The 19,678-nt window shown below is 37.2% G+C and overlaps 1 protein-coding gene across 7 annotated transcripts in view; it reads right to left on the reverse strand.

Annotated features, from left to right (window-relative positions):
* The window catches only part of HMCN1 (hemicentin 1), a 436,035-nt gene that overhangs the window by 251,509 nt on the left and 164,848 nt on the right, over positions 1 to 19,678 (reverse strand). For 6 of the 7 annotated variants that reach the window (XR_011498041.1, XR_011498040.1, XR_011498042.1 and 3 more), the window contains exons 7-10: positions 10,390 to 10,510; positions 8,966 to 9,229; positions 7,585 to 7,729; positions 4,459 to 4,580 (exon numbers count right to left, since the gene is read on the reverse strand). Coding sequence is in view for 4 of the 7 variants with exons in the window: in XM_044757668.2 (XP_044613603.2) it covers positions 4,459 to 4,580; positions 7,585 to 7,729; positions 8,966 to 9,229; positions 10,390 to 10,510 (652 nt within the window). In the remaining 3 variants the exon portion in view is untranslated. The remainder of the gene's footprint in view (positions 1 to 4,458; positions 4,581 to 7,584; positions 7,730 to 8,965; positions 9,230 to 10,389; positions 10,511 to 19,678) is intronic. The other variant, XM_070496978.1, reaches the window with a different exon arrangement.

Below are 19,678 nucleotides of genomic sequence, written 5' to 3' on the forward strand. Positions count from 1 at the left end.
CAGATATTCAAACTTTATCCTTCTTTATTTAAAACTGTATATAAGTACAGATGAATAACATAAACCTAGAGCAACACCTGGAAGCAATATGCCAAAACCATAGTGGTTATCTCTGAGTGATAGAAATGTGTATGTTTTCCAGATTTTCGTTTACATTTACTCTTGTTTTCCCAACATTTTTAGAGGATTATACGCTATTTTAAACTATGAAAAAAGAAACATAAATTTTATCATTCTGCTGTGTTTTTATTTATTTATTTATTTATTTTTGAGGAAGATTAGCCCTGCGCTAACTGCTACCAATCCTCCTCTTTTTGCTGAGGAAGCCTGGCCCTGAGCTAACATCCATGCCCACCTTCCTCTACTTGATATGTGGGACGCCTACCACAGCATGGTGTGCCAAGTGGTGCCATGTCCACACCCGGGATTCGAACCGGTGAAGCCCAGGCCACCGAGAAGCAGAACGTGCAAACTTAACTGCTGCGCCACTGGGCCAGCCCTCTGCTATGTTTTTAATATCTCTTAAATGAAAACAGCTGGTGAATCAAGTGGGAAGAGTACACGACAAAGTTAGGAAGCTCTGATTGGAGTGTGACTAGGTTTGACAGATAAAATACAGAATGCTCTGTTAAATTTGAATTTCAGATGAACATTGAATAATATTTTAGTATAAGTATGTCTCATGAAATATTTAGGACACACATATGAAATTCAAATTTAACTGGGCATCCTATGTTTTTATGTGCTGAATCTGGCAGACAGAGGCTGCCTAGTTCTCCCCCTAACTATTGGGTGACCTTAGATAGGCCAATTTACTCATTGTGTTTGTTTCCCTGTCTGACAAATGAGATGATTAAATTAGGTTAGCTTAAAGACCCCTTCTAGTGCTGAGGCTCTATGATTCTAACATACAAGATGCTATAGACCACCGAAGACCTGAAAGTGATTATTGTGTGCATATGCTCACGCTCTATCAAAATCTTTCTGAAGGCCACAAGATGTTTTGTGTAGTTGTCTTTTTTGTTCTTTTTAAACCACTTTTTCAACTAGACTAGGGATTTGATGAGATTTTTAGAAAATGTAAAATCTCATATTATGGGCATGTAGGGGATGCCAGGTACAGGCCTAGATCCCCCTTAAAAACCAAGGAACCCATTTCCCAGCTGCTAAGCTTGTTGGCTACCCACAGCTCCTAGCCAAGGGAGCTAAACATGCTCAGCGGTAGGCCCCCGTCCAAGTGCAGCCCACTTCCGGTGACAACTTAATGAGGAAACAAGCGCCTAGCCCAGCCCAGTTGCCTCAGTTCAGGGCTATCCCAGCTCCAGAGCTCCCTGTGAGATCCGCTGAGTGCCCTGCTGTGACTACCTCACAAGTTAACTTCTCCCACTTCCCTCACCCCTTTACAGATGCTTCTCCCTAGAAAACTCCCCAACAACCCACCTGCATACAAACTCTGCCTCAGAGTCAACTTCCTCTTCAAATATAAATTCAAATACATAAAATGTCAACTTTCTAATAACATACAGGGACAGATGAGATTTGAAATATGACCTATACATCCACTACTGCATAAATATCTAGAGATAATCAATATTAAGTACACTGAAATACTTATGAATACATAAATAAATTTGGTGGCGATGGGGAGATGAGGAAAGAGGATTTACAGCAATGTGCAAGAGGCCAAGATAAGAAATTACCAGAAACAGCCTGGTCCTGGGAATTTGAGGGACAGCCTTTCTAAGTGAAAGAATGACTGAGGCCAGGATTAAGGGACCAGAGACAGAACCTCAAAACTAAGAGAGGAAGATGCTGGCCTTGTGACACTGGGTAAAGATCACTGGACTGAGAGACAGGAGGCCAGGAACCTACTTCTCACGACAAACCCATCTGATTATAAATGATGAGTCACTTGTCTACTCTGGGCTTCAGTTTCTTTAGCTATAAAATGATAAGGTGGTGTAATAATATTTCCAAGTCTTATCCTGTTCTCAAAGAGCATCCTGCAATTATAATTTAAGATTGCCTGTCACTGACAGGCACTTGACAAGTTTTGTCTATTCAGTATTTGATTTAGAGAACTTTAGGGCTGTGTGTGTGTGTGTGTATGCCGGTGTGTGTGCTGGAGGAGGGGCATTGTGTTAACAAAGAAATTCAGTAGAGAAAATTAATATAACTTTATAATAACACTACATCAACCAAATACCATTTGAAAAAAATTTTTTTCCTGCTTCTGCAGTTTTATTCATTAGTTTCCATGTGTTTAAATGCAATAAAATAGTTTTTTTATACCCATTTTGCATTTAAAACAATCAATCACCAATATTTCCAATGAAGCAAAAATCCTTAAACACGTCATCCAGAAGAAAATGCTGGAAAAAATTGAGATGACCTATTGGTAGAACTTTAGCTTTTCTTTAAACTGCCCTTGGGTGCTCTCTGACTTTATAAAATAATATCCACAGTAATACAAAAACATCATGACCCCATAAAGCCTTGTTTCCTAACACTTTGGCCCCAAATATGAGATCTAACTATCCTATGATTCCAGCGTGCCAGTAAGCAGTTACCATAGGCTGGATGAACCGAGACCTCAGCCTAGGCTAAGGGAGATTTGGAAGTGGGTGGAGGTTTGGGGCGGGTAGGTTAAGCAAAAGTTAGCCTAGAAAAACAGATCCACTCTTTCAAGTCCAAAGGGGCACTTGCTTGCTACTTCTGCTGTTACAGTCATTGCCACTACCATCAATGCTTGTGCCCTCTTTCATAATTGACTGAGTGGGACACAATTCCTAAAAACCGACTTGGGCAGAGTAGGATTTCCTAGCGATGCCATTGCTTGGCTGGCACAGATTAATACTGGAAGGGCATGTGTGGAACAGACACACGGAAGTTACCGACACCACACAGCCAAATTCTTAAGTCAGTTCGTGAGTTCTTACTGACACTTCTCAGTTATTTACGCAAGATGTTTGAATCAAGTCACTCAGATCTCTTTCCCTGTTGTCCTTCCCTTAATTAATATTCCTGGGAAAAAACTCAAGTGCTCAAGCGTTTGTTTTCCCAGAAGCTGAGGAATGTTGACACAATTCCAATGCCTTTCATAATTACCGGAGATGCAAAAAAATGAATAGTTTATGATGCATGTCAACTTGCTAAATTGTTTCAGAAGACAAACTTTATTTTTCTAAGAACAAGAGAATACAAATAATTTACTGCAAGAAGAACACACTTGCACGCCCCTGTTTTAAAATTCAGCTTGGAGTCGTTGATAACAAACATTAAATCCTAGACTTCTAAACAGCCCTACAATTATAAAGCTACTTTTGTCTTAAATTGTCTCAAGAAAATGCACATCAGTACTAAAGTCAAGTAGAGACAGTGTAACAAACTCAGCAGCTACATTCAGGTCAGAATAGGGTTACTATTAAACACACAGCAAGGCTAGTCTACACGGCAGGTAGAAAATAATTCAGTCAAAACACAGTTTCCAAAAAATTCTAGGTAAATGCTGAGTAAGTGGCTTAAATCCTGACCATTAATTACACATGGTAGTCTTTTTTTGCTTCCTAAGAATTCTGGAGATTAAAGGAAAAAACTATCTTTTCCACTAAAATATATTCTACCTTATAAAATAATCTAAGCCTCGGGGCTGGCCCCGTGGCCAAGTGGTTAAGTTTGCGCGCTATGCTGCAGGTGGCCCAGTGTTTCGTTGGTTCGAATCCTGGGCGCAGACATGGCACTGTTCATCAAACCACGCTGAGGCAGCGTCCCACATACCACAACTGGAAGGACCCACAACTAAGAATATACAACTATGTACCAGGGGGCTTTGGGGAGAAAAAGGAAAAAATAAAAAAAAATCTTAAAAAATAAATAAATAAATAATCTAAGCCTCGTCTCCCATTTATTCATAGGAAACATTCTACTTAAGTGTCAAATAATTAGCATGTCTTCTGCCCTTCTTAATACCAATATCGTAGCCACTGAGGTCCTGTGTTTCTTGAACATGATCGCTTTCATTATTGTCTTCAATTCAGCTGTCAGAATTCATTTCTAAAAGCACTCTGCTCATTATGAATATGGGAGAGGGAAAGAGACAGTTTAATATCGTTATAATCAGAATAGATACCTCCCTTTTCTTAAATTTTATCTTCTCAACGGAAAATCCTTTATGGCCTTTTCAAAAAAATATATATTAAACTCCTCCAAAAATAATAATGATGATAATAATAATAATAGCTAATGTCTATTAAGCGTTTCTATGAACCAGGCTCTCTTCTAAGAGCTTTACAGATACTATCCTCGTTTTATAGTTAGGGGCACCAAGGCAGAGTCCTGAAGTCACTGGCCCAAGGAGGGTCACACAGCTAATATGCGGTGAAGCCAGGATTAGCAAACAACCCGTTTCCACAGCTGCATTAAGACTCAGGCAACTGCAAAGCAATTCGTGACAATTACCTGACACATCGAAAAACGTCTGTGCCCGTCCAGTCCCCGCACTGCTGACAGCAATGCACTCATAGGAGCCTTCATCGGACAAGGTGACCTTTTCAATATCCCAGTTCACACTGGCAGATTCTCTGGGGGAAGAAAATAGAAACCCTTTTAGTTACCAAAAAAAAGCAAGACCAACTTGAAAGCAGTGATGTCACCATTGAAGAAAATTAATTAAACCGCCAAGTTCTTTATAGCTTAAAATTATACACCTTTTGTATTTTAACCAGAAAGTTAAGCTTCTCATTTTCTGGAAATGCCTTGGTAATAGATATTTAATCCTTATTTTAAAAATTCCAACAATCCACAAAACAGACATCATCTTATTTCAAAATATGATTGAAATGTCATAAATATTTTCACAATTTTTTCTTACAATCATTTGTAGCTATCTATAACCTTTTAAACAGTCACGATACAGAAGAAATGAAAAGCCCACTGCAAAGTCAAGACACCTTCCACTGAAGTCTGAAAGTGGTGTAAGATAGAATACCTTACAGCAATGACTGCAGATTGGTCACCACCCAAACGAACCATACCCAGAATCAAATAACGACGAAGAACTTACTGAGATCTTGTGTATTTAGCACTAACCTAGAGTTTGTAAGAGAAAGTCAAGGCACAGGTGCCTATCATCAGAAAAGTAAGAAAATAAGCAAAGTCATTGTTCCATATACTTTAGTAACTGAGAATGTTCACTTCAGTAAACGTTATTTCCTTTCCATTGTGTATGCACCAAGCACCAGTGGTCCTTATTGTCACATTCACAAGAAAACGGGATATGAGTTGATTCCATGCTGTACTGATCACCTAAGCTGTATCTTGAATGCTTAACAGCAGTGTACTAAGCCCAAGTGTACGGATGTCATTGTCTAGGAGGTACTGGTAGGTTCCAGGAAGGTAGGAGTTTGAAATACATACAGTCTTTCATGTCTTCTGCATTGCCTACCTCAGAGCCAAGCATATGTGGGATTCATCAAAAACTGAGACACATGGAAATTTCAGAACAGAAAGTGACAATTCTTCAAGTCCCCAGTCCCTTATTTTAAAAACAAGAAAGTTGAGATCCAGGAAGAAGGACAAGTAATTTGCTCAAACGCACATAACCACCATAAAGATTGCTGTAGAATATTCTTTAAAGTTATTCTTGTTCCTCTCTTGTTTATGAAAATTCTCCTTTTCACATAGCCTTCTCAGTTGACATTAAGACCATACGACCATGATAAAGCTTTGAAGGGATGGCCTTTGGAATAGGGAAAGAACACGTCAAATAGAAATGTGTCCTGCTGCTTATGCAAACTAATCTCTCTTAATCCCTAGTGATCATAGCGACTCACATAACAAAGATTAAGTCACACGCCTCAAGTTATTAGGAAATCTAGGGCAGAGACGTGGGAGTGAATCAGGATGACGGTCTCAGTCCATCACCACCCAAGCCTAATTTTGTCCCTAGCCTCTCACATCCAAAGAGCTTAACATATGTCAGCAAGGCATGTCACATCTCTGGGCCACAGAGCTGGAAACATGAGAGAAAGCATTCTTGTGGCTTACCTCCCAGGAACTGTGTGGAATTAATGAATTAATGTTTATAAAGAATCTCAAGTGTCTTTGAAAAAATGTGACTATTTAAACACAAAACAGAATTATCTGATTTCATCAGTCAGTTATGTAGCTCCATCATTTGATATCCTGGTCGGTTATGCTGCTGGTTATTAAACATGCAGCTGAGTAAATCATCAAGATATACTATGTAAAAAAAAAAAAAAGTAGCAGGAAATAATACAATTCAATCTTTAAATAATGGCAAATTTTCTAAATTTGTAATGAACATTCCTGCCATTGCTTTTGCTTCAAATGACTCCCATAAAGAGACTGTACAAGCTAATGCTGTCAAATATTTCACATCTCATGAAAATTTATGTTAATATTGAATTAACAGCATAGAAGTTTAGCAAAATGATTCCTAGAGTTTTCTGAATATGTAATTTGTTTCACGGTAAGTTAAAAACACATTTTCTAGAAATCATCCTCCAGTTTTCAAGGTCTACTTAATTTTTATCATTAGATTACTTATATTTGTCTAAAAAATTCTCCCATCTTCATAAGGAAAGCCGGTGCCCTCTTGCCTACTCCCATTGATTGCTATATGCAGTAGCCAGCCACACAGGCTTCGGCTCGACCTGTAGCCCCACCCCCAGCACACACCACTTCTCCCTGACCTCATTTCACCCCTCTTCTGGCTCACTGCACTCCAGCTCACTGGCTTCCTTCCTGTCTTTCTTTCCCACATGCTCAGTCCGATCCAGCCTTTGTGCATTTGCACTTGATGTTCCTGGTGTGTGAATGCTCTTCCCTGGATATCTGTATGACCATCTCTCTCACCAGGTCTTGGCTCACATGCCCCTTAGCCTGCCTCAACATGTCATCTTGATTTTCCTTGTCTTAAAGGAATTGAGGAATGGAAAACAATTCTGGATTTCTCCGTACTATCTTGAGACTTTCCAATTTCAGTAAATTTAATAAATGCTGAACACAGCAAGACAGAGAGATTTAACCCATTTTAAAATTGCAACTTGGCCAAAAACACATGCACCCCACCCACCAGTATTACTGGTCCCAGTTAACCTGTACCACATTTACCATAGCACTTATCAGATCCACTTATCATAATACTCTAATCAGACTCAGAGATATGTTTACCCTGAAGTCAATAACGCTTAAGCTTTGGGGCCTCTCATTTGCAAGGACCCCTCCAAAGTTTGGAAACTTTGCATTCACAACTATGTATTCTTTGTCTTAACAAGGTACTTTCAAGTTATATAAAAGTCACGTTCTATAAAACCTAAATCAACCTTTGAATGTATCCTGGCATTGATTATAGTAACAAATTACATTAGTTTTCTGTCTTCCTCCATTACAATATAAACTCCACAAGGACGCAGACCTGTGTCTGTTTTGTTCACTACTACATTCCATGACGATGGAACAAATAAATGAGAAGTTCCAATGAAAAAGTACATTGAAATAAGTATCTATTTGTATTTAGATGTTTAATGCTATATATTATTACTAATAACAACATTTACACACTTTAAATACTGGTCTACTCCAAGCGTAACTCCGTTTCTGACAAAGCTCAAAGTAAAGGGCAGAAGACTCTCAACGGAGCAGGGAATTCGGCCGGGCTGCAGGTAGTATCCTGGCGTTTTCCTTGGCATTGTAACTTTGGGAGCATCTAGGAAAAAAAGAACAAGGGCAAGAAGGTCACGATGATATTGGGTACTCCCTGTTAATCCCCTCAAAAGCTACATACTTAAATTATTCCAGTAAATCCTCTGCATTCCAATTAATCTGTCACTAAAAATCACTTTAAATATCTTTGCTCAAAGCTTATTAATTTCTGATATCTCCATAGACGCTTTACTAAAGCATTTTCATTGAATCTAAAACTCCATTGATGTTGACACAGCATTATTTTTTGTACCACCAAGACAGAAAAAAAGCTACCAGATAATTAGAATACGTCAATTGTAGAACACATTTTGATTTCAAAAATGTAAATATATGAAAAGAATCCACATATCTTTGAATTAAATTCATAGGGTGATTGTTTTCCCAAAAGGAATGAAAAAATTGATTTTTAAGAAGCCAATAAACTTTGTAGTATTCAATTTAGGGGCTGAGACAACTAACTTTGAATACTGCATATGAGGAAATATTGAGGCTGGTTCTATTTGCACCATTCTCAACTATTAAATAGCTGTAGAGTGGTTCCTGAATTCTCCAATCGCAACCTTATGTATAGATGATAAAGTGTTGTCCCTCCATCCAAAAGTACAACATTAGAAACAATCCTTGAATCTATTTGTCTGTCTGTGGTTCCAGCTACAGTTCTAAAGTTTTGATCAGAGTTCAGCCATCAGCCTTAAGAAATAGCTCAGTGATAGACAAATTGAAATGCTACCTGATACCCCCAAATACTCCCTAATCTGTGATCTCATCTCTCTATGTATGATGTATATTTAAGTAACTAGCTTACTAATTAACTAAACAACTTAATAAATAAAGGCAGAATCATCACCAGTTGTTTACAGTGAATTACTGTTCACAATGTAGAAGTTTTTGTTCTTAGCCCATTTAGCCAATTTTGACAGCTTAATCAAACATTAAACACACATGCCAGGCTGTTTTAGAGGGAGTAAAAGCACCAGAATTTCCCAGTTCCAGTTCTTACATTGACTGAAGTAGTCAAAATTTTCAGAACTGCAATCCATGAGACTTAACATGAAACTTTGGATGTGCTTTATATGGTTAAGAAAAAAATGTGTTACCTAAGAGTAAATGCCCATCAATTTGGTAACTCAGTGGTAATGTGAGGATATTATTTTTGACTTTATAGTCCATTCTTTACTTACAGGACCACAAAACCCTCTTAAGCTATCAATACATGTTGAATAAAATGATGTCTCACCTGGGACAATACTAGAGAAGGAAACACTTGATACCCTCTGGAATAGATAATCATCCTTATCATAGCCTGTTACTTTGAGAAAGAAAGCTTCACTTGGTGGTATAAAGTCAGAAATATTCCATATGCCATAAGGTTTTCGATCTGGGTAATATTTAACAGGAATAGTCTTAAGAGAACTGCCCGAGATACTCAGAAGTTCAAGACGATCTACTCTAGCTGGAATGGAAATTCCAGAGGTATTCAGCAGCACATAGGTAGGTATTCCTACAGGAGAAAGAGTTATTATTATTTACAAGTAACATGCAATTGAGGTTACATATCAAATAACTTTTTGCATTAGAATAACAGATAACAAGTACCATAAGTATGAGTACTACACTCGATCTTACAAATCATTGCCTAATTGTAGAATCTTTTCTACATAAAAGACAGTATGCTCATGATCAGAGAAATTTAGGAAATCCTAATTATTTTTATTTTTATTTTTATTTTTTTTCCTGAGGAAGATTCACCCTGAGCTAAAGCCTGTTGCTAATCTTCCTCTTTTTCTATATGAGTTACCACCACAGCATGGTCACTGACACAGGAGTGGTGTAGGTCCATGCCCAGGAACTGAACCAGGGCCACCAAAACGGAGCCTGCTGAACTTAACCACTAGGTCACAGGAGCTGACCCCATAGTATTTTAACAATGTTTATATGTAGAAAAATTAGAATTGTGAATATTGTGTTATATGATGTTTGATTATATGAATATTTAAAAATTCACTATTTGTATCTGTCCAGTAACTACAGTAATAAAAAAAAATAAGCAACAACCACATAGAAAAAAATTGAGAGTCATGGTAGGATTGAGCTGTCTTTTTAGCTGTAAAACTATAAATAATGAATAAATAAAATATGCATGAATAAAATAAGAGGAAGAACAAGCTTTAAAAATCAGCAATAATTTCACCTTTGAACATACAATGACACATGGTGTCTTTAATTTTTTAGCTATTTACAGACACACAATCCACATTTTCCCCTTGACAACAAGGCAATTTACAGATGTTAGCAAGAAAAAGTCTCAGGATCTAGGTCAGTAGTTTTTAAAGTTTAGTAAGTTTAGCAATCAATTGAGGTGGATCATCAAAGTGCATATTCCTCAGCCCCACCTTCTGTGGTTCTAATTCAGGAGATCTGGGGAGGAGCCCAGGAATCTTAATTTTTGGCAAGCTCCCTAAGTAACTTCAGTATCACAGGTCTTAGCACTACGCTTTGAGAAAAAGTGACTAGGTCAAGAGTGCAACCACATTTAAAGTAAAAATGCTACGTTTCCTAATTTTGTTGAATATTACAAAATTATAAAATCACAGACAGTCTGCGAAATATTCTGCACTCAGATATCTACTATTCCAATTTAAGTAATATGCACATACAAACCTTGCACTGGTCTACTGACTGTCCTTTTGAAGTCCAGGGTGGGCTTTCGGGAAAAACCAGCTCGGAAATCAATCGTACTGAGGCCAGTGATGCGAACAGAGTGCCTTCCACTGCTAGAAGTCTGAAAAATGTTTAATAACAAACCTCATCAGCAGTTGATCCAGGATGCCGGTCACGCTAAATACTAACCAGTGTGGGAAACTACAGAGTGTTTCATTAGGATTGATGTCCAATAATTGAGGCTCTGATTTGGGTGTTCTAACCTTAACCATGATTCTATACCTTAAATGCAAGTTTTATAATACACATCCCAGGGGACTGCTCTAAAACACAATTCAGTAATATATTGCATGCCCAACGATAAAAGATACAGGTTTTTAGTCACCAGTGAATAGATCTGAAGTACAGCTATAAAAGCTCCATGAGGACATGGACTTGCTTTGTTCACTGTGGTTCACATGGTAGATGTTCAACAAATATGGATGAAATGAATCAACGATTAAATCTTCTCCCCTAAACATCATCCAGGTTGATTCTGGAAAATATTTCCCTTCTCTTTGCCTCTGGGAAGATACAGGCAAGACAAGCATGAGAGCTGACCATTATCTAGATTCCAGCCAACTGGCATCCTCAGCTGGCATGTCCCAGTCAAGGTACTCGGTGTTGAGACACAAATGTGAGTAAAACATGGTCCTCACCCTCTAAGAGCTCACAGCCAGTGAGGGAGGCAGATGGAGAAATAGAAGTCTTTAATATGATGCAGTGACAGATACATAAAATGTACATAGAAATACATAAAAGGAACATAGATTAGCCTGTAGTTCAGCTAAAACCTCCTAAAAGGGATGATGGCTGGACTAAATATTGAATGATAACTAAGCACGGAAGTGACCCATATGTGCATAAGTTAGTAATTTGGATTAGGGCCACAGGATCAAATAATAACATTAATGTTTACCGGGCACTTCCCAAGCCATTGGCTTGTTTAATCCTCATTACAATCCTATCAGATATATATCATCATTATCACCACTGTACAGATGGGGAGCTAGAGGCACCAGGTCATTAAATAGCTTGTCCAAGTTCACAAGCTTTCCTAACTGCAGAAGTGGGGTTTTAATCCAAAGGTCGGGCTCCAGGATCTTCACCACAGTGCTCCCAGGGGCAAAGTCAGTCAGAGTTCGCCTCTACCTCAGTAGCTCTCAAAATAATGATCTGAGGACCACCTATATCTACACCTACACAAAATCACTCAGGTTGTTTGTTAAAATGCAGACTTCTGAGCTCCAGCCCAGATTTATTGAATCAGAATCTCTGATCAGCAGAGTCTAGGAATCTGCATTTTAAAAACCACCGAAGGCTTACGAACAAGAATTCACCATTATTTTATTACACTGATCACCGAGATTCTGTCTCAAAATAAAATGATTGCATGATAGCAGCATTTAAGTAGAAGTAGGAAATGGGAGTGAGAGAAAAACATTGAGATGATAACCAGGGCACCAAATATGGAGCTCAATCTCAACACTGAGAAGCACATATTTAAGTATTAGAGCAGTGTCAGAATGCACTAGACATATATATATATATAATTTTCATCTGGAGAACAGGCAGATGAAGCCACACCGTGATTAAAGATATGCCACCTCCAGAGCTCTGCAATCTACACAGCATTCCCCTCATCACCGTGGCTCATCATCTGGCAGTAAAGACTGGAAAGAGGAGCTATGTCCCTGTTGCTACCTTGTTTATCCTCATTGAGCAGAAGCTACAAGAACTCAAAGGAAAGAAAAATGAAAGTGAGAGAAAAGAAAAAACGACATCATGAAAAAAGCATTGTTGTATTCTTAGCAAAAATGACGCTGCTAATTACTGTAATTAACGCTGTAATTATAGGGTTACAAAGGATTGTATGTGTTAGCATAGAGGTCTCAGTACCACCACTTATTCCATTATTCCTAAAGGAGAATGTGTTGTGGATTCCACATAACAGATGGAAAAAAAAAAAGAACACCATGGATTGTCATCCAATTGTAAATTGGGGATTTCCTACAGGAGTTATAAAAAAGCTTGCTTAGTCTAATTTCAACTGCTTTTTAGCTCATGTAAAGCTTTATAAGACACTATTGCCTACTGATTTCATGTGAGGACAATTAGAAGGGTCAATTATGATGAGTTGATTTATATTTATTCACTGGCACCATATGTTATTGCTAGCTGCCTTGCTATGCCTATGATAAAACAGCCGCTAAGGCCACCAGAGGCAAACATGACACCTAATTTGCCAAATGACTGCCATCGAGTGCTAGTCATCTGCCAAGTGTTCTGTGTACAAACCAACTGACAAAGAATCTGTTTCAAGAGTGGTGCTTAAATCAAAGTGAGAAAATTAGAAATTACCCAAGTGTTTGAAAATATGGCATCCTCTATTGTCAAACAAAACATTAAAAATAAAGCAAAGTTGATAAATAGGGAGCTTCTTACAACTTCTATAAAATTACTGTAAAATAAATTAATTTCAATCCTTAAAATACCTCACTGATTAACAAAGTATGTAGAAATAATGGCGTAGGTTTACTATTTCCCTGAGCAGTGCTAAAAATATGAAGGATGGTAGGTTAAATCACAAAATATTTTATGTTTCTAGATTATACTACAAACAGTAAGAATGTCTGCAAAGAATTTAAAAGGGTTTGGAAATAAAAGATATTTCCAAGTGAGTCCGTTTTTATGCACAACTATATCCACTCTGGATTAATCAGGATAATGGGGGCAAGGATGTCACAAATACACCAAAAGTGTGGTTTAAAAATATAATGAAAAGAAAAAAATTCAAACTAATTTAGTTTAAAATGACCTCTAATATTCATGCATGTATGCATGTATCATTCTCTTAAAAAATTGTTCTATTTGGACAATATTTTAAGAACACAAAACGTCACATTAAATTTCTTCATGAGAAAATGTCAACAGTTTATTATTTTAGTCTGTTTTATTAAAGTAAGGTATTATTTTAGTCTGTTTCTTAGCTGAGCTTCCTTTTCAAATATTAGCATAGTAGGAACAAAAAAGTTTTATGTATAATGATGGTAAAATTAATCAGTAAATGAAAAAAGGAGAGAGACGTAGTAACACATACAAAATGCATTCTTTATAATAAACTAAGTCTTTTACATAAATTATCACTTTAATCTTCACAAAAGCCCCTGTGAAACAGTCCTATTTTTATCTTCATTTTACAGATCAGAGAGGTTAAATCACTTGCTCAAAGTTACAGATACGGCAGGTGGCACAGCTGGGATGTGAACTCACTGAGGCTCCAGAAACCGACCTCGACAGCTACCCCATGCATTTCTCACAGTTATCTCAATAGATTCAATTCGCTGGTTTCAAGGTAAAGGTTGAAATACACTGAACTACTCTACATAATAGAAGAGTAACATGGAACTCCTGAGCCTACACAGAGGAGAGAGGCAGAGATGAAGTGGCAGGAAGGAGAAGGGGCAAGGAGAGAGCAGAATCGCACAACGTGCTTCAACACATGCCTCCAAATCTACAGGCAAGTCTACTGAACTCAAAGAAAGACTGTTGTTAGTGGGTCTCCTTGTGAGATTTTTGAAGGGGCTGAGCTTTGCCCTGTATCAAAGCACAAAGAGTCAGAATTGACACACAAAAAACTGGAAGGCAAGAAGATCATAAAAAAGTAAGCTTCCAGGAAACTCTAGAAATGTTGAGAGAAGGCTTTGGAGTCTCACATATTATGGACATAGTGGGGTTGGAGGAGAACTAAATAATACGAAGGTCTTGGAGGGGAAAAGAAAATTCAACTAATTCTGTAACTGAGTCAAGCAGAGAGATAGTCCAGCTACATATTTCTTCCCCCACTTCCCTTCCAATTATATCAGCCATCTTAGTATCATTTTCCATATATGTAAAAAAATTAGCAAGATCAAAATTACTGACTTAATGTTTTTGTATTTGGTCTTTATATCATGTAGATTTAAACTGTACATTATTTTAAATTATAATTTGGCTTGAAAAAGCATCTATCTGCCACAGAATATCTAGAAGTAGCACTCCTGCACAGAGCCATCCTAAAACCTCATGGCTTGTGTAGTTGAAAAGAGGGAAACTTAGGAGAAGCGTCATGGCTCCAAGCATAACAGGAAATTTTCTAGACACTAGACACTGGACAGGGTTTGTATGGGGTGGAAATTCTGAGAGTTGTATTTCAATAGTATATTTATTTATACAATTTTTAAAAGTTCATAATGAGAGACATTACTACTCTTAGTCACACTGGTCAGGTTGTGAAACGGTCTGTATCAGGAATACACAGGCTGCTGCAGTGCAAGCAGAGTTGAGGCAAAACTAGATAACTACTGGCATTTTAAATGGTAAATAGGTAGCCTTGATCCACAAAGCAGTAAGAGAAAAGAAGAAGCAGAGTGGACCAGACGCTAGGTTTCTGAACTGGAGCGAGTCTACAAGGAATGAAGGAGTAACTGTCTGAAGTACCATGGAGCAAGCACCATGGAGAGCTCCAGGGAAACCGAGTTGCTCCTCTCTCTTCCCGGTCAGCTCTACTGCAGGTGGATCTACTTCTTAAAGAACGAAGGGCTATTAAAAACCTCTATATTGGAAGTCCCTCAAGGCAATAACTATATCATATTCAGCATCTACAAAGTATTACTCAATAGGCACTTAACACTTGTAGGTTTAATAAATGATATTAAAGCCATCCAAATGCCTAACATCGGTGCTTTTTCTTAGATTCCCCTAGAACTAGCTACTGTCAGATTCATCAAGAATTATTCGAATTGCCCTAGAAGCATTATGCAAAGCATGTTCACACATCATCTCATCAAATTCTATTACATCCAAAGATGACTTTATAACATCACAAAGAAACTGAGGCTCAAAGAAATAACTCACTTAGGTTTAGACAGCAAGTTAAATGGCAATTATTCCAAGGTCAGTACTCTTTCTATAGTACTTAAGTCTATTTGCAGCATTTTAGGAAACAATCTCCAGGTTGACTTGGATTCTGTGGCATAGAAGACAATAATACCCTGCAACTATTCATCTGCCATTCTACATTTCTAAACACACTTTCATTTAGGTGAGGTCAGGTTAATGGAGTGTTGGTAAACTGCTCTTTGGAAAATGAAAGCCATAATTTTTGGCATTTGCCTCCAGGGTTGATTTCAAGCTCCCTACATGATGTCACTGAACACGGACTTGGGAAGAGAAAGTGCATAATTGACTCTCCATGAGCTATTATAAGCCAGCTTCAGCACATCAGTAGGCTATGATAATAGTTCCGGAAGATGAGTTAAAAAGGCAGTGAAGTGCATCTGTCGCTGAGAGAGATGTCTGTCTCATCCCAGAAATGACACAATAAATTCCTTCTTTTTTTAAATTAATGCACATTCTCTAGTCTTTTCCTCCACTAAAGGAACTGAAGAGGCTGCATGTTGTAAATTATGATGGAGCCCCCCCCCCCACCATCAGCCTGGGTTCCTGAGTCACTGTGTGAAGTAGAACACCCTGTCGACCCCCAGAGGACACGGAACATGAGTGAGGAATTAACTTGCTCGTATTAAGCCAGTGAGAATTCCTCCTAGTACTAAACGTCAAGCCTGCCCTGTTATAAACTGAATTAAAAAGTGATGGATAGAGCTGGCTTTCACTTCTTTCTCCTAAAGAGTTTCACTGTTTTATAAAATAATAAATAAACCGCAAGTGGAAAAAAACTTTTGTGTATCCACATTAAGAGAAAGTATAGATACAGTTTACATGTATTCAGGAGAATAAGAATAACTAATATACTTAACTTTACCATTCATGTGTCAGAAACTGTTTAAGCATTTTACCAACACATAATTTAATTATGACAATATTAAGTAGGTGTTATTTCCTCCCCATTTTTCTCAGACTTAAAGAAGTTAGATAATTTCTTCGAGGTCAAAAAAGATATTAAGTAATGGATCTTGAATTAAAATCGATGCTCAGCTTCAGTGGTGCTGGGAAAACTGGACAGCTGCATGCAAAAGAATGAAACTGGGCCACTTTCTCATACTATATACAAAAAGTAAACTCAAAATGGATTACAGGCTTAAACGTAAGACCTGAAACTATAAAACTCCTAGAAGAAAACATATAGGGTAAACTCTTTGACGCCAGGCTTAGCAATATTTTTTTGGATCCATCTCCTCAGGGAAGGTGAACAAAAGCAAAAATAAACAAATGAGGCTACACCAAACTAAAAAGCTTTCGCACAGCAAAGGAAATCAACAACAAAATGAAAAGGCAACCTACTGAACTGGAGAAGATATTTACAAATATTATATCCAACAAGGGGTTAATATCTAAAATATATAAAGAACTCAGACAACTCAATAGCAAAAAAACAATCTGATTAAAAAATGGGCAGAGGAGGGCCTGGCTCAGTGGCATAGTGGTTAAGTTCGCACCTTCTGCTTTAGCAGCCTGGGGTTTGCTGGTTCGGATCCCAGGTGTGGACCTGCACGCCATTCACCAAGCCATGCTGTGGCAGCATACCACATACAGAATAGAGGAAGATTGGCACAGATGTTAACTTAGGGCCAATCTTCCTCACACACACACAAAAAAAGGCAGAGGACCTGAATAGACATTTTTCCAAAGAAGATATACAGATGGCCAACAGACAAATGAAAAGATGCTCAACATCACTAATCATCAGGGAAATGCAAATCAAAACCACAGTGAGATGCCATCTATCAGAACGGCTATCATCAGAAAGATAACAAATAACAAGTGTCGGCGAGGACATGGGAAAAAGGGAATCCTTGTCCACTGTTGGTAGGAATGTAAATTGGCATAGTCACTATGAGAAACAGTATGGAAGTTCCTCAAAAAATTAAAAATAGAACTTCTACATGATCTAGCAATTCCACTTCTCAGTATTTACCCAAACAAAACAAAAACACTAATTCAAAAAGATATATGTATCCCTATGTTCATTGCAGCATTATTTACAATAGCCAAGATACAGAAGCAACCTAAGTGTCCACAGATAGATGAATGGATAAAGAAGATGTGGTGTATATATATATATACACAAAGGATTATTACTCAGGCTAAAGAAAGAATGAAATCTTGCCACGTGCAACAACATGGATAGACCTGGAGGGTATTATACTAAGTGAAACAAGTCAGAGAGAGAAAGACGAACACTGTATGATTTCACTTATATGTGGAATCTAAAAACCAAAACAAATGGACAAACAAAACAAAATAGAAACAGACTCATAGATACAGGAAACAAACTTATGATTGCCAGATGTGAGGGGGGTGGGAGTTTGGGCGAAATAGGTGAAGGGGATTAAGAGGTACAAACTTCCAGTCATAAAGTAAATAACTCATGCAGATGTAATGTACAGTGTAGGAAATATAGTCAATAATATTGTAATAACTTTGTATGGTGACAGACAGTTCCTAGACTTATCATGGTGATCATTTCGTAATGTATATAAATGTCAAATCACTGTGTTGGACACCTGAAACTAACATAATACTGTATATCAACTATATTTCAATTAAAGAAAAGCATGGAGCAATGGAATTTTTATATAATGCTGGCAGGAGTGTAAACTAGTACATCAACTTTGGAAACAAATTTGGAATAGTCTGGTCAAGTTAGAAATTCACATATTCTACCAAATATGATTCTACTCCAATTGTACACTCCAGACAAATGCATGCTCGATTACCCTAGGATACATATGTTGGTCATATTGAGAAAAACTGGAAACAACCCAAATCTTCATCAAAAATAAAATAAAGAATTAAATTGTATATTCATGAAATGGCATAAATACAGCAAAGAAATGGACAAACTATGTATTTGAATCTAAAATATATAATGTCAAGTAAATGCCAGACACACAAAATATATAGTGTATGATTCCATTGCTATAAAGATTAAAATTGGACAAAACTAAACTACACTATTTGTAATGCATAGATGGATGCTAAACTTAATCAAGCAAGGGACTGATTGCCACAGGATTCAGAGTAGTGGCATTTTATAGAGAGTGAGATGTTATGGGGAAGGGACATTTGGGAACAATTTCTGAGATTCTGACAATGTTAAATATTGTGACCTGGGAAATAGTTATACAGCATTCACTTTGTGAGAACTTGTTTAACTGTTTGTGTTTTGTTTCGTTACCCTTTTCTATTTATGTATTACATATCCTAATTTAAGAAAGAAATGGTTAAAAAAATGAGAAAATGCAAAAAAAACTCAAAACGGTAACTGCCTTTGAGAGCTGATTAAAATGAAATTCAATATTTAAAAAACAAATAAATAAAATAAAATAAAATAGATGCCCAGCTCTTTTCAAAGTATTTGCTTTAATGACATACCATTCTTTACAAATTAAAGAATATGATGGTTTCATATTTTGATTCGATTAATCAAATATTTATTGAGAACCAACTGTGGGCTAAGCATTGTGCAAGAAACAAAAATATAAGAATGCCAGCTAGATTCAAATACAATCATTTTATTAGGCATTGTATGTTTAGAGAAATGCACTATAAGGAGAGAAATGTACCCAAAGCATAGAGTAAATTCTATTTAAACATATGTACACACTCACACACATATACATTTATATATACACAAGTATATGGATATCTTCTTTTAAAAAAGGAAACAATCCATTTGGTTGACAATCTGATTCTGGCAGCCCAAAATAACTGGGAAATTTTCCAGGAAAAAGTCTACTATAAAGCATTCCATTGACCCAAATGGAAAAAAAAAAAACATTGAATTAATGCCGCACCTAATCCATTTAAATAACACACCTGGTGTAGTCTTCAGACTTGTTCAAAAGAGCCACCAGGTGAGAATAATTGGAGGCCAGCACAAAAATCATCTTGTGTGGTCCTCTGTAGACTCGAGGTTTGTTTAACTATGATTCCTAAACAAGCTTATGCCACTTGAGTATGATTTCTAAAATATCCTTATCCTTAGAAAATGCATTAGTAGGCTCTGGCAACCAACATAACTATCTAAAACCAAAATATTTCTACTAGTCTCAGAATCTCAATATAATCACATGGTTGGGTATACTCCCTTCCCTACTTAGGAGATTATATAAGGACAGTTTATCCAAATCTACTTAATGGAAACATCCCCCAGGGGATGTGTTAAATTACAGGATCACACTGATAATCCTAGACTAATAGAAACAGTTTGTACCACCTAAACCCAGTGGGTGCTGACAATTATTTT

Source organism: Equus asinus, chromosome 25 (genome assembly GCF_041296235.1).
Source record: "Equus asinus isolate D_3611 breed Donkey chromosome 25, EquAss-T2T_v2, whole genome shotgun sequence".
In the NCBI taxonomy this organism is placed as follows: domain Eukaryota; kingdom Metazoa; phylum Chordata; class Mammalia; order Perissodactyla; family Equidae; genus Equus; species Equus asinus.